The sequence below is a fragment of the Pelophylax lessonae genome (genome assembly GCF_965119305.1).
Source record: "Pelophylax lessonae genome assembly, chromosome: 13".
NCBI classification, from domain to species: domain Eukaryota; kingdom Metazoa; phylum Chordata; class Amphibia; order Anura; family Ranidae; genus Pelophylax; species Pelophylax lessonae.
This window is the reverse complement of record NC_138780.1, coordinates 17,401,731-17,417,109: the sequence shown is the minus strand read 5'-3', so window position 1 is coordinate 17,417,109 and position 15,379 is coordinate 17,401,731. Positions and strand designations below refer to the sequence as shown.

Sequence of the window (15,379 nt, the reverse complement as noted above, 5' to 3'; positions counted from 1 at the left end):
TTGTATGTTAGTGCAAATAAAAAAAGTATCACGGACAGTACTCAATTGACTCCAGGTGATCCTATCTGTGCAATCACCTTCCTGTCCCACCTCCCCAGGAGGACAGCAGGAAGCTTCAGGCCCCAAACTTGGACTTCTTTATAGCACAGTGCACCCTTCTGAGACAGCAAGCCTAGGAGGAAAGGAACAAACAGCAACACACCCTCTTCAGACAGAGCCAGGAAAGCAACAGAGTTTTCCAAGGTCACTCCAAAATATTTAAACATTTCCCCAGCATGCATTGCTGGCAATATACCTAATCCTAGTGGTTGGCCAGGGAGTTATACATATTCAGAACTTAGGGTATTTGATCAACTCAAGGCCCGTACATGTGATAAGAAAATCTGATGGGAAAATTCGTCCGACGACCGATCTGCCGATTTTCGGATTGTTAGTATAGTGCTTTCGACAGCCAACACTGACTTTTCGGCTGACAAAATCCTGATGTGGAGGCTATAAAATTTTTGTCGTCCGTGATACAACGTCCGATTTTCGTCTCATTAGTACAGATTTCCACGAAAAAAATCTTAAGAGCAAGACTAGGCATGCTCAGAGACGAAAGAACACATACAAAGCAATCCAACACATGACATCACTTCTGAAGTAGAATTCTGTCGTACCGGGAAAATTCGTATGAAAATAACCTCTTCACTTTCCACATCAGACTAGCATGCCACAGAAAACAGACGACAGATCGTTCGATAATCTGATCGTGTGTACGGGGCTTTACACTATTAACAGGGACTTTTCTCAACATCAGCAGAAGCAATTCAGACCTAGGTGGACAACAGCCCAGCAGTACTACATTTTTGATGAGAACATTCCTGCTTTGGGTAAGGTCCTTACAGCTTTCCCCGTTTAGGATTTCAGTACTGCATTGCAAAAAATGTGAATCAACCGCTTGTTTATACTGCCCCCTGGCCACCTGTGTGTAAGGAGCCTAACTGCCTAATGTTTTGCTAATTGAGACCATATCCCATTGCTGAGACACCTGACACTGTTAGCACCTAACTCTCAAATACAATAACACTTTGCATCTAAAGAAACTGCTTAAATTAGCTCTAACCCCACTCTCAGCTCTAAACACTTAACTATTAGCATGTCCTTTAACATTTAAGGAGAAACTTCACTTGTGTTCTTAAAAATTAAAAGTTGGAGCCTACTAATACTGTAGCTGCTGACTTTTAAGGAACAGGTACTTATGGACCCATGGATTCCAGTGCTGTCTTCCCCAGAGCCAATTCTTCGGTGGGTTTCGGATCCCCGGTGCCGCCATCTCTGATGTGGGAACCAGCTGTGATTCCCTGATGTCTCACAGTCGGTTCTTCACTGTACATTCATGATACTTCTGATACGTCCTATAGCATGTTGATAGCTCACCTGTTGTAATTGTTCAAGGAAAAGCATTTATATTTTTCCTCCTGGATTTCCTTCTCTGCAGAGCTGTTCGTAAATCCAAAAATCATAAGAACTCAATATCATACGATAGAAGGAGATCACATGACTCTGACGTGTAACACAAGTCTCAGTCCGCTCAGACATAGGACAGAACTGCAGTTTGTTTTCAACAGAGATGGACGGAATGTTCAGGAATTCAGTTCATCTGATCGATATGAAGTCCAATTCGCCCAACTGGAGGATTCTGGGAATTATTCTTGTGATGTGAGAGCTTTGAATGACAAAGTGAGGAAGAGAAGTCACTTCATCCCTATTGCGATAAAAGGTAAAGATGATATGTTCCTGATCAGATCACAAATGTACCACCAGCTTTAAGAAAAATGCGTTCTGTCCAAAATTATAGACTGTCTCCCAACTGTTACAATTTTAAGCAAAATTAGGGATGAGCAGAAAAATTGAATGACATTTCTGTAAAATTGTAGCCCAAAATTGATCATGCCTTTGTCAAATATATACGTCACTAGCCTGTCACCGGCTTGTGAGCCAATAGCGGGCGAGCGCGCACCCGCTGAGGCGCGCGCCAGCCCCGGCTCGTTCACTAAGGAGTCCGTGCGTGTGACCGGCGGACATCGGGTCACACTGCGATCGTCGGTAGAGAGGGAGAGAGGCAGACGGCTAATGTAAACAAGCCGCCTGTCATTCTCCCCTGTGTAAAAATGGAGATCAGACGGTTCTACTATGTAGGACTGTTGATCTCTGTTTTTACAGTAGTAGCCATGTCCCATCACAGTTAGAATCACGCCCCTAGGACACACTTAACCCCTCCCTCTCCAATACAGTTAACCCCTTCCCTGCCAGTGTCATTTTTACAGTAACAGTGCATATGTATAGCACTGATTACTGCAGTAATGTCACTGGTAACCCCAAAAGTGTCAAAAATGTCAGTCAAGGGTCCAATCTGTCCGCCGCAATGTCGCAGTCCCGCAAAAAAAATCGCAGATCACCGCCATTACTCGTTAAAAAAAAAAAAACACCAAAAATGACAAAAATCTTTCCCTTTGTTAGTAAACGCAATAACTTTTGCACAAACCAATCAAAATATGCTTTTTGCGATTTTTTTTACCAAACATATGTAGCATAAAACAAATTGGCTGAAAATTTTAAAAAATTTTGATTTTTACATTTTTTTTGGGGAATTTCATATAAAAAATTTGAAAAATATTGTTATTTTTGCAAAATTTACGCTCTTTTTTTGTTTATAGCGCATGATCAAAAAATCACACAGGTGATCAAATACCACCAAAAGAAAGCTCTGTTTGTGGGAAAAAAGGACGTCAAATTCGTTTAGGTACAGCATCGCATGACCGTGCAATTGTCCGTTAAAGTCACGCAGTAAAAAATCGCAAAAAAACCCCTGGTCAGGAAGGGGGTAAAATCTTCCGGGGCTTAAGTGGTTAGATGTCAAAACTCCAAAAATTCCATTAAAAAAAGTAATAATTGCATATGTCTGGGAATGCTGGGACCGATTGCTCTACGAGCTCCGTGCAAGGAGTGACCCCCTCCCGCTTTCTCACGAGGAAAAAAAAAAGGTATGCTAGCTGCGAGCGGGGGAGGGTTTACCAGATAACAGTTCAACAGTGCGAGTCTCAGAAAAAAAAAAAACTCTCAGAAGAGAAGGAGGGGGTTGAACTAAAAAAAAAGAAAAACTCAAAACGTAACCCATTCCTCTCTCTATCTCTCTCTATCTCTGTTGCCCGTAGCAACCTCAAACCTGACTTGATTTATCTGTGTAACAATGTACGTTTCATTTCACAACACACACAGAACAAAACATAACTCCTGTCGTCTCTCTCTTGTCATGTGACCTCAACAGCTGAGTTAACCCCTCAGGGGTACCTTTAACCAGTCAACCCCCCTGAGTAACTGTCCCGAAGGACGTTGCAAATATCTGCCTTCTCAGGACACACAAATGCAACCTTTCAGTCTGTAGAGACACACTTCAAACAAAACGACAAACACTGAGACATTACACCTGCCTCCCTTTTTGTCGGGTATCCACTTGCAGCTGAGCTTACCCCTCAGGAGGTCACTTTAACCAGTCAACCCCCCGGGTAACCCTTTCCCGAAGGACGTACATCCACCCTAGTGTCGGGCAACCTACTGCAACTGAGCTTACCCCTCAGGAGGTCACTTTAACCAGTCAACCCCCTGAGTAACCCGTCCCGAAGGACGTACATCCACCCTAGTGTCGGGCAACCTCCTTTTGATTCCCAATCACTCAGGATGGTCTGTCTTTCAGTCTGCAGAGTCCCAAGCACCCAGGATGGACTGTCTTTCAGTCTGCAGAGTCCCAGTCAGCCAGGGTGGCAGACACTGAACAAACAATATACAGCCAGCAGAAATCTTACGGCAGGTTAATAAAAACAGCTCCAGGTGAGGAATAAAAGATTACCCGCCTCTGAAATTTCCTTGGAAAGCTGGCAAGATAGGTGATAAGATAAGACAGAAACAAGTCGTACAGTGGTAAGGTAAAAGTACCTACCATACTCTCAGGGGTGCGCAAGTCCCTCTTGGTCTGTCTCATCCAGTCACCAAACCTCCTATGCGGCTTTTCGTCGGACGAACCTCGAGCTCCACGTTTGGGCGCCATTTGTAATGGTTAGCGAACCTCAATCAGGTTCAAAATAGATTTCTTGCTGCTGGATCTGATTAGATAGGTAATTAGAGTGCATGCACAAGGATATCACAGACTGACACACATTGTTCAGGTAAATGAGACTTCCTGTTTATTCGTAATGTACAGTCTATTATATAGTCAGTAGGCGGAGTCATATGTTAGTACGTCATAAGCATAATATTAGCATAATACTGATTATTTGCAGCTTTCTGATTAGTCATGTCCATTATAAGGTGGTTCCCTTCGAGTTCATGAATGTTATCTTCTCTTGAAGGCACTGTGCCAAGGCTCCATCTTTCTTCTAACATTCCATTGTCGGTGGTGGGGGGGTATCTAGTAACGGCCATTTTGAGTAAGGAAGACAAAGAAAAGATATGTACATGTACAGAAAAACAGACATAGAAAAATAGACATTTTGCTTAATTCACAAGTGTTCATCACATTCCTACACACAAGTAGATGGATGGATTGGCTTGGGTACAATTAGCCTGCCCATAGATGGTTCGAACCTCCGGACGGTCCCTGCTAAACTGGCCAAAATTAATAAATATGCAAACAATCCATACCTAGAATTCAGCTTTAATGGAGACAAGGATCACCAAATGTTCACAAAATTTTGATGCTCATCATTTCTGGGAAATTTGATTTTTTTATTTGTTTATTTTTTGCAGAGCTGTTTTTCACCCCGGTGCTAAATGTAAGCACATCGGAAGTCTTAGAAGGGGACAACATGACCCTGACATGTGACACGAGTCTCAGTCCATTCAGACAGAGGATAGAACTGCAATTTGCCTTCTACAGAGATGGACGGAATGTTCAGGAATTCAGTTTATTTGATCAATATGGAGTCCAGTCCATTCAGCTGGAGAATTCTGGGAATTATTCCTGTGTAGTGAAATCTGCAATGAACATTTCTAAGAAGAGTGAAGATGTCTTTGTCCGGATAGTAGGTGAATAGTTTCACTGTCAGTTATGAAAAAAGTTAACAGTTAGGTATGTACATCCAGTGCCCTGGGCGGAGATGACAAATTGCCCCCACCTCACCCTGAGCATCACTCCTTTCAAACAGGCATCTGGAGAATGAAGAACTGGGCCAGCGCCCAGAACCTCACCCCCTCCACATAACAAAACTGCATCTGGGGAATGTGCCCCTCTTGCTCCCCCCCCCCCCCCTCATCCTGGCTCTTTGTACATCTACCTATCAGTATCTCACAAAAGTGAGTACACTCCCTCACTTTTGTTGCCAGTGGTTTAGACATTAATGGCTGTGTGTTGAGTTATTTTGAGGGAACAGCAAATTTACACTGTTATACAAGCTGTACACTCACTACTTTACATTGTAGCAAAGTGTCATTTCCTCAGTGTTGTCACATGAAAAGATAGAATAAAATATTTACAAAGATGTGAGGGGTGTACTTTCTTTTGTGAGATACTGTATGCAGTATCTGCTCTCATGAACTAAAAACAGTTCTGTTTCCCTTTATACAGAGAAAAGTAGCAAGCAGAAAACCCCAATAATCATTGCGACTCTTCTGGTCTTGCTCTTGGTTGCCACTTTCCTGCTCTTCAAGTACAGACACAAGCTGCACTGGCCAGCCACTGGGTGTCCACATCAACGAAGAGGACTGCAACCGGAGCCTCGAATTTCTCCAACATGTATGACTTTCATCTATATATTAAAGGAGTACTGATGAGTGGGGTGTAGTACAAATATGCTAGCAAGAGTTTCTCTAATATACATGACTTTAAGTTTATTCTTCTTATACTTTGCTTTCCTTAGTTTCTTCTTTCCCTCCACATCAACATGCCATTGGATATTTTACATTACCTTTCAATTTTTTTTACATACCCTATTTTTGAGATCCTTATTTGGTCTTTGTGCTTCTGTATGCAGACCACAGCTGCTACCGTATATACTCGAGTGTAAGCCAAGATTTTCAGCATGTTTTTTCATGCTGAAGATGCCCCCCTCGGCTTATACTCGAGTCACTGTCTTTTTAAAAATGGCGCCGCTCGGCGCCGACATCTCACCGCGCATGTGCCGCATTCCCGGGATTAGCCAATTGTGTACGGGCTTTCCCGAACATTGGCGGCGCATTCGCGGTGACATATTGGCGCCGGGCGGCGCGATTTTTTAATCGAAGGCGCCTCACCGAGAGGTAAGGGAGACTCCTCCACAGCCCCTGCATTTCCTCATGCAGTGCTGTGGGCATGGTACAGGACATTCTCCTGTACCATGCCCACAGCACTGCATCTCCTGTGCCATGCCTGTACATACTGTGCCATTCCTATACCTACTGTGCCATGCCTGTACATACTGTGCCATGCCTATACCTACTGTGTCATGCCTGTACATACTGTGCCATGCCTGTACCTACTGTGCCATGCCTATACCATCACCTGTGCTATGCCTATACTATCACCTGTGCGATGCCTGTACCATGACCTGTGCCATGCCTGTACCATGACCTGTGCAATGCCTGTGCCATGCCTGTACCATGCCTATACCATCACCTGTGCCATGCCTGTACCATGACCTGTGCCATGCCTGTACCATCACCTGTGCTATGACCTGTGCCATGCCCTTACCATGACCTGTTCCATGCCTATATCATGACCTGCGCCATCTCCTGTACCATGCCCGCAGCCCCTGTTTTGTGTCTCGTGGTGGTCCAGTAGCTGCTGCATTTCCCACCCTAGGCTTATACTCGAGTCAATACGTTTTCCCTCTTTTTTGTGGTAAAATTAGGGGCCTCGGCTTATATTCGGATCGACTTATACTCGAGAATATACGGTATACATATATATATACACAGTATATTTACTTATATATTACAGGTACTTATATAGCACCATTAATTTGCGCAGCGCTTTACATATATATTGTACATTCCAATCAGTCCCTGCCTTTAGAGAGCTTACAATCTAAGGTCCCTAACTCACATTCATACATACACATACTAGGGTCAATTAGCCTACCTGCATGTCTTTGGAGTGTGGAAGAAAACCCACACAGGCAAAACATGCAAACTGCAGGCAGGTAGTATGATAGTTGAGGTTCGAACCGGCGACCCTAGTGCTGCTAGCCTGGGCTCACAGGAAGTAGGTTGAATGTTGCTGGCTGTCATTCAGTCTGGAGACATGGAGAATTAATGGTGAATATTTTTGAAGGTGATGTTTTATTCTTTTACTTTTGCTAGGCTACGCTATTTATTTATTTAGTAGCTGGAATTCTGCTTTAGGCCAGGTTCACACTGTTGCCACACGGAAGTCGTACAAAAACCAGCGTCAAAGGAGGACCCTTTTTTTTATTTTTACCGGGTCAGGGGCCGCAGAAGACATCACCGGAGGGAGAAGACCAGAAGAAGAAGACATTAGAGGAGGGAGAAGACATCACCGGTGGGACAAGACCAGAAGAAAAAGACATTAGAGGAGGGAGAAGACATCAGTGGAGGGAGAAGACATCACCGGAGGGAGAGGACCAGAAGAAGAAGACATTAGAGGAGGGAGAAGACATCAGTGGAGGGAGAAGACATCACCGGAGGGAGAGGACCAGAAGAAGAAGACATTAGAGGAGGGAGAAGACATCAGTGGAGGGAGAAGACATCACCGGTCCGGAGGGAGAGGACCCGAGGAAGAAGACATCAGAGAAGGGGGAAGACATCACCAGGGGGAGAAGCCATCACCAAAGGAAGAAGACATCAGCGGAGGGAGAAGACTTCAGTGGCGGAACTGGAGAAAGAAGACACGTTGGAGCTACAACGGGGGACATTCTTCTTTTTTAATACAAGACTTGTCAAAAACCGTCTCTTGTTTTTTTGTAACACTACACTTCCTTTTTTTTTTTGGTGAATATGTAGGGGTTGTTGACCTGCTAGGCTGCATGCTGGGATAAGGGTCCGGTATAATTTTTGGCGGGAACCCCACATTTTTTTTTTTTTTAATTATTAATTTTTGTTATGTGGGGATTCCCCTCAAAATTCATACCAGATTCGGTCTGGTATGGTCTTTGGGGGGGGGGACCCCATGACATTTTTTTAAATAAATTTGGCGTAGGGTTCCTTTTTAAGATACTGAGAGCAAGTCATTTCCTACAAGATGGATCAGTTAAGATGATGATCCAACTTGGATCTGACTTATATTCAAAGCAATGGGCTGAAATTGTGCCCAAGTTAGACCAAAGTAGTGCAGGAAGCTTTTTGACAGTCGGACCGACACATGTCAGACCAGTTTAGATTGATTGATTTTGACATGTCATGCGTCATGTGCTCTTGAAGTTGGAGTATATGTCAGACCAGTGTAAACCGGTCCTTAAAAAAAATTTGTGCATACATAATACAAAAGAATGTGTAATTATCATCTCCCTCCTTCTCAGATGCTGTCAGAGAGTCAGCCGATGACACTGAAGTCGTTTACACCGACCTTATTCTGCATCGTGGGCCACAAGGTAATCCCTGTGTAGGAGTTTATGTTCTAGTTTGCTGTTTACAAATTTATAATCGGTTGACCACATAGAACACAGCTGTCCTCCCCTGCTTGTAAGTTCACCTTTGTATGATTAAAACCTCAGCCTGAGCCATCCAGTGAGGGAAGGGGTCAGTGTTCTGACTCATTCATCTATGCAAGTAGATCTTAGCTTCAGCTACTGATCCCGGTAGAAATAGATCTATCGAAAGCATATAAGAAGGGGTCTACAGCTCCATCTGGTGGCAGGATAGTAAACTACTATATACAGTATCTCACAAAAGTGAGTACACCCCTCACATTTTTGTAAATATTTTATTATATCTTTTCGTGTGACAACACTGAAGAAATGACACTTTGCTTCAATGTAAAGTAGTGAGTGTACAGCTTGTATAAGGCCCCTTTCACACATGTCCGTTCTTCTGATGGACTCCGCTTTTCTCAGCTGGGATCAATCCGCCGATCCCCGCTGAGCAGGCGGATGACAGCTCTGTCTCCACTCTGTGTGCGGAGACAGAGGTGTCCTCTACAGGGGAATCGCCTGTCCGTTCTCATCCCATCCACTAGACGGATGGAAAATAGGGTTTCCATCCGTCCGGATTTGACGGACAGGATCGGATCGGATGTCAGCGGACATGTCTCCGCTGACATCCGCTGCCCCATAGAGATGCATGGGGCATCCGTTCAGATCCGCCTGAAAAACTGACAGGCGGATCTGAATGGTCCACATGTGTGAAAGGGGCCTAACAGTGTAAATTTGCTGTCCCCTCAAAATAATTCAACACACAGGAATTAATATCTAAACCACTGGCAACAAAAGTGAGTACACCCCTATGTCCAAATTGGGCTCAAAGTGTCAATATTTTGTGTGGCCATCATTATTTTCCAGCACTGCCTTAACCCTTTTGGGCATGGAGTTTACCAAAGCTTCACAGGTTGTCACTGGAGTCCTCTTCCACTCCTCCATGATGACATCACAGAGCTGGTGGATGTTAGAGACCTTGCGCTCCTCTACCTTCGGTTTGAGGATGCCCCACAGATGCTCAATAGGGTTTAGGTCTGCAGACATGCTTGGCCAGTCCATCATCTTTACCCTCAGCTTCTTTAGCAAGGCAGTGGTTGTCTTGGAGGTGTGTTTGGGGACGTTGTCATGTTGGAATACTGCCCTGCGGCCCAGTCTCCAAAGGGAGGGGATCATGCTCTGCTTCAGTATGTCACAGTACATGTTGGCATTCATGGTTCCCTCAATAAACTGTAGCTCCCCAATGCCGGCAGCACTCATGCAGCCCCAGACCATGACACTCCCACCACCATGCTTGACTGTAGGCAAGACACACTTGTCTTTGTACTCCTCACTAGGGATGATCGAATGGTTCGGGTCGACCATCGGTTCGGCCCGAACATTGGGTGTTCGAGGTTCGGCCGAATTTAGAACTTTTTGCCCAAAAAGTTCGGAATTTGGCAACCAGAACCGACCAAAATGCAATGGTTCAGGAAATGGGCTTTAAAAGCCCGTGATTGGACCAGAACCATTAGCAAAAGCCAATTGAGGGGGCAGAAGAATGCTAGGAATGTGATTGGAGTGACTAGGGGGTCCCTAGACCAATCATTAGTGAATACGCCCCCCAGTATATAACATAGCCCCCGCCAAATTCCTAGCATTGTTATACAGGACATGGAAGAGAGTGGAAGCAGTTCTGCTAATTTTACTTTAAAAGTGTCATTTAGCATTTATTAGTGTGAGGAAAGGGATATCTAGTGTAGTTAGAGTGCTCCTTTACACTTTAGTTAGCTTCAAAAATTGAGTTTCTGTAGGGAAAGTGTTAAGTGTCAGGGTGACCGTAATGTAGTGTAGGGTGAACTGACAGTGACTGCTATGGCAGGGTGACCAAACCCTTCCATAGAAGGGTGACCGCTATAGAGAAAAGCTAGTTTCTCTCAAGTCACTTTCGCTGCAGGAATATGGCTTCGCCGCCGCCAGCATTTTTGGCTGCAGGCGTTGCTAGTGATTTTTTGAGCACATGTTTGGAGTCAGACATGACATCTGAACATGTGTATAGGGGGTATATATACACAGCAATGTCTGTATATATACACCTGCACATATACAGGTGTGAAAGGAGCAGAAAAAACTACTTGCGCTAATGAAATAATTAACACCAATATAGTTCTGCTCCTATCACACCTATATATGTCTAGGTGTGTATATACATATAAGTATGTGTGTATATATATACCACTATACACAAGTTCAGAGGTTTTGCCTGCCTCCAAAGAACCCAAAAAAATGCCCAAAAAAACGCTAGCGTCTAAAAAAAACCGCCCAGGTGTGTTGTTGCAGGCATTTTTTGGGGCAAAACATCTGAACTTGTGTATAGTGTACCTGTGAAGTTTCAGCTCTGTAGCATGTCCAGAACCAGAAAAAAAGATAATTTTTCAGTAGAGCAGGGATGGTGGGACCCTCCTTTTACACCTTTTTTTGGGGGTTCTGGACATGCTACAGAGCTGAAACTTCACAGGTACACCTTTTAGACCCCCCAGACACAAAATCACACAAAAAAAGTTCTTAAAAATTGTCATTTTTGATAGATTTTTGATAGAGAGCCAATTATTGAAAAAATAAAAAAATAAATAAATAAATAAATTAAAAAAATTCTTTGGATTTAGTGTCTGGGGTGTCCAGAACCATAAAAAAAAAAGATTGTTTGTTTTAGAACACTTTCAGCACAGTATGTTGGCTTCTCGCTTTTCACACCTTGCCGGTTTAATAGCAGGCGTTTTTTTGGGCATTTTTTTGGGTTCTTTGGAGTCAGGAAAAACATCTGAACTTGTGTATAGTGGTATGTATACCACTATACACAAGTTCAGATGTTTTGCCTGCCTCCAAAAACCCCAAAAAAATGCCTGCAAAAACACACCTGGGCGTTTTTTTTTTTTTGACACTAGTGTTTTTTTGGGCATTTTTTGGGGTTCTGATTCTAACTGTGGGGGGCGTGGCTTGTGATGTAACCACAGAGACATACGATCCTACATAGCAGGATCATATGACCTCTGCTGTTACACAGGGGAGAATGACAGGCGGCTTTGTTTACATCAGCCGCCTGCCTTTCTCCATCTCCAGCGGGAGATCGCGAGTGACCGGCGGACATCGGAGCCACCGGTCACTCGCGCGGGGAAGGCAGGGAACGAGCGGGGGCGGGAGCGCGCCTCCGGCGGCGCACGCTCGCCCCCTAGAGACTCGTGGGCGAGCGATGTAGCCCTACGTCGTTTTGCCTGTAGGGGACTGACTGCCGCAGTAAATAGTCGTGCGGCGGTTGGCAAGCGGTTAAATTGCTCACTTTTGTTTTAATTACATTTTCATAAACCACTAGTGGATATCAGTCTGTCAGAAAAGGGCAGCTGGCATCATTGCTGGACACTTTGAGCTTAACCAATTGCATGGTAGATGGAATATTGTTTTCATTGTCTCATTAAAGTCTGCGTCGATGTTCTTTTCATGGAATAGGAGTATTTGTGAATGTTGTGTACATTTATTGTATGTATTTTCTTTAGGGTCTTCAACATTGACCAGAGAACCTGTGAGTATAATTCAATATTAAAACATTATTTAAGTGCAAGATTTACAATATCAGATTCAGAAGAATAATTGGAAGGAATAATGGGTGGTGATGGGTACCCAAAGTGTATCCAGATGGTGGTGTGAAAACTGTGGCAGCTACTCGCAAACCAATGGGCTTTCAAGCCCACTTCGGACTGATACTGGAAAAAGAGATAAAGACTGGAGGGCCACACCAGAATACTGAACCATCAGATGCTGAAGAACATGCTCAAAGCCTGCCTTATAACAACACTGTGACTCGAATGCCTAATAATTTCCATTCCCTAGACCAGCCTTTCTCAACCTTTTTACCCCAGAGTAACCCTTGAAATAATTTTCAGGTGTTGGGGAACCCTTAAAAAACCAATTCATTGGTAGTCAGTGGAAAAAATGCCTCCTTTGTTGCTGACTAGTAAGAAGAATGCTCCCCTTTAGTGGTGGTCCAAATGTCACCCTTACAGACAGCTAAAACGATCATTGAGTTCATAGTTACATGGTTAGTCAAGCTGAAGAAAGATGGAAGTCCATCTATTTCAACCCCAAAAAAAAAAATAATAAGATAACTAGAACAAATAAAATGCAAGTGGCATTGACCCAGAACAATACAGGACCATCAAATAAGAGGTCAGTCAGCCACAGCTCAAGGTACCCCTGGCAACCTAACCTCCGGAGGAACCCTAGATGAGGATGGCTGTCTTAGACATTTCCTGTTTTTTAAGCCCATATGAAAAGGGCATCCTAGAGCCTAAAACGAGTTGGCTATACAAGCAAATTCTGCTTGAACTTTATATTTGAAAAAGCATATTTTGGATTTGAATACTCTGATGTGGCACTCCAGTCCTTATCTCTTTTTACAGATTTAGGAAAAATATGAACACTAGAGCTAAATCTAGAGCAGTAGGCATACCCTGGTGCACAAGCAGGGCAAGATCCTAATTTCAAAATTGTACAAATGTTCTTCAGATTTTGGGCCTGCCAGGAGCCTTGGGGTGGCAGGGGTACCAGGGGAATCAAGATATTGTGCAGAGTTTGGCCCTGGCAAGGTAAGTCAAGCAATAGCTGTAGGTGCACAATTACTGTAGCTGCCTTTGTTGAAAACTGTCATAGCCAAGTTAAAGCAGATTTCTGGGCTTTACCTAACTACTCTTAAAACTTTCTCCTTCCCCCTCCTAAAACCTATACTCAGGGCTTTTTTTCAGGGGGAACGCAGTTCCTGCACCTCCAACACTGAATGTATTTAAGTGCAAGGGGTGCTGGGGTGTGCTGGATGGTCTATTGATGATGGCTGCTGGGAGATCTATTGTTGCCAGTGGGGATCTATTTTTGCATGGGGGTCTGTTGTTGCTGGAGGGGGATCTATTGTTGCTGGGAGGGATCTTAGATTTCTGGGTAGTTAGTTGTTGCTAGAAGGGATCTACTGTTGAGAGAGAGGTCTATTGTTGCTGGCTGCTGGAGAATTTAGGGTTGTTGCTGGTGGTCTATTGTTGCTGGCTGCAGCGGATCTATTTTGCTGCATTTCTTGTTAAAATTAACAAGTTCAATACAAATTACTTAGCAGAATGATACTTGGTTCTGTGTTCTCTAAAAGGGACGGTACTGGGAGGTGGGTAGGGGGCTGAGACCAAGGGATGTGCTTGGGGGTGGGTAGGGGGCGGAGACAAGGGGTGACTCAGAAGGGGGAGTTCCTGCACCTACTATCTGAGAAAAAAAGCCCTGCCTATACTTACTATCCTCTGTGAGAAAGTTGCATATGTTTACCTAATTTCAGGCCGCTCCGATCTAGTCGCATGATCTCCCAAGTATCAGCTAGTGGTGGTTGCAGGGAAGAAGAGAGAGCACTCGGACAACGACTAGTAAAGCCTAGAGTGGTGACATCTCCCATAGGGTTCAATGGCCCATCCATTCTTGTCACTCCTTCCTCTCCCCTGCAGAAGCCCTAGCTGACACAGGAGAATGGCCCATCCATTCTTGTCACTCCTTCCTCTACCCTGCAGAAGCCCTGGCTGACACAGGAGAATGGCCCATACATTCTTTTCACTCCTTCCTCTCCCCTGCAGAAGCCCTAGCTGACACAGGAGAATGGCCCATCCATTCTTGTCACTCCTTCCTCTCCCCTGCAGAAGCCCTGGCTGACACAGGAGAGCCGGATCACGTGACCGGACCAGAGAGGTCTGAAAATAGGTAAGTGTATGCCAGCATAGTAAATATAGGTCCTAGGGGGGGAGGGAGGGTAGAGTTAAAAGAGTAATTAGATAAAGCCAGGAATTCCACTTCAAGTTTTTGTTTGTTGGGCAAGGTTGACATCTATGAGGACCAATGTTCAGATCTTGGAGTTAAAAAAAATCAGGATCGCTAGCCTGCTGTTAGGTGTTGGTCCATGTATACAGTACAGAGACACTTATTAATGTTCCATGTTTTCTACAGTAATAGTATTATGGAGGGCGTATATTGAAAAGCTTCAAATAAAGCCTATAAAACATAGATATAAAAACTGATTTATAAGGACCATTGTCTATAATTCTTGTGTGTTCACAGGATGTCACCTATGCCGCTGTAAAATACAGAAAAGTGCCATATTAAAGAAGACTTCTGCTTGCCTCTGTCTATAATGACCACATACAGTAACATCACCCCATTATCATTTTTTTTATCAATTAATTTTTTTTTTGTGTTTGAGAAATAAACTCACTTTCATTGTTGTTATTGCGCATATTTATTATACCAAACATCGCTTTGCATATTACGTAAAACAATTTGTATGAGTTCTTGGACCCACAAGGGGCAAGTTCATGTCTTAAAACATTTTTATAAGATAAGAGATTTCATTTTACCATGCCACTTCCTTAAATTTCTAGCTGCTGTTAACTCTGAAAGCCTCACTTTCAGCCTAAGACAACCTGACACGAGGAGAAGAGAGGAGAATTTTTATTGTCTGTTTGGTCTGTTTAAAAAATTGTGAATAAAAAATAAACATAAAATAAAAGTACTACTGTAACACTGTAATAAGAAAAAAAAAGGACTGATGGAGGCGCATGTGCGAAGGACTCCAAGATGGCCCTTCACTTCCTTCACTTCCTGTTTCTTGCTGTCTGCTATACTACACACCTGTCTGGATCATGCTCTCTCACCCAGGATTCAGGTATCACTTGATTACATTGTTCACTCTGGCTGTTTTGTTTTCACTGGTCTCTTGGTGTTTTTCT

General features: G+C 43.8%; 1 protein-coding gene and 1 long non-coding RNA gene across 2 annotated transcripts in view; both read left to right on the top strand.

The window, feature by feature from the left end:
- LOC309569097 (Fc receptor-like protein 5) overlaps positions 1 to 5,072 on the top strand; it is a gene marked incomplete at both ends in the record, with an annotated part of 53,053 nt that extends 47,981 nt beyond the window's left edge. The window contains 2 exons of the mRNA XM_082274861.1: positions 1,481 to 1,762; positions 4,786 to 5,072. Coding sequence (XP_082130987.1) covers positions 1,481 to 1,762; positions 4,786 to 5,072 — 569 coding nt within the window. The remainder of the gene's footprint in view (positions 1 to 1,480; positions 1,763 to 4,785) is intronic.
- A 534-nt stretch (positions 5,073 to 5,606) lies between these two features.
- LOC309543414 lies at positions 5,607 to 14,808 on the top strand. Its single transcript, XR_014224789.1, has 4 exons — positions 5,607 to 5,770; positions 8,490 to 8,561; positions 12,131 to 12,156; positions 14,712 to 14,808. It is a non-coding gene; the product is annotated as an uncharacterized lncRNA (long non-coding RNA).
- Positions 14,809 to 15,379: the final 571 nt, after the last annotated feature.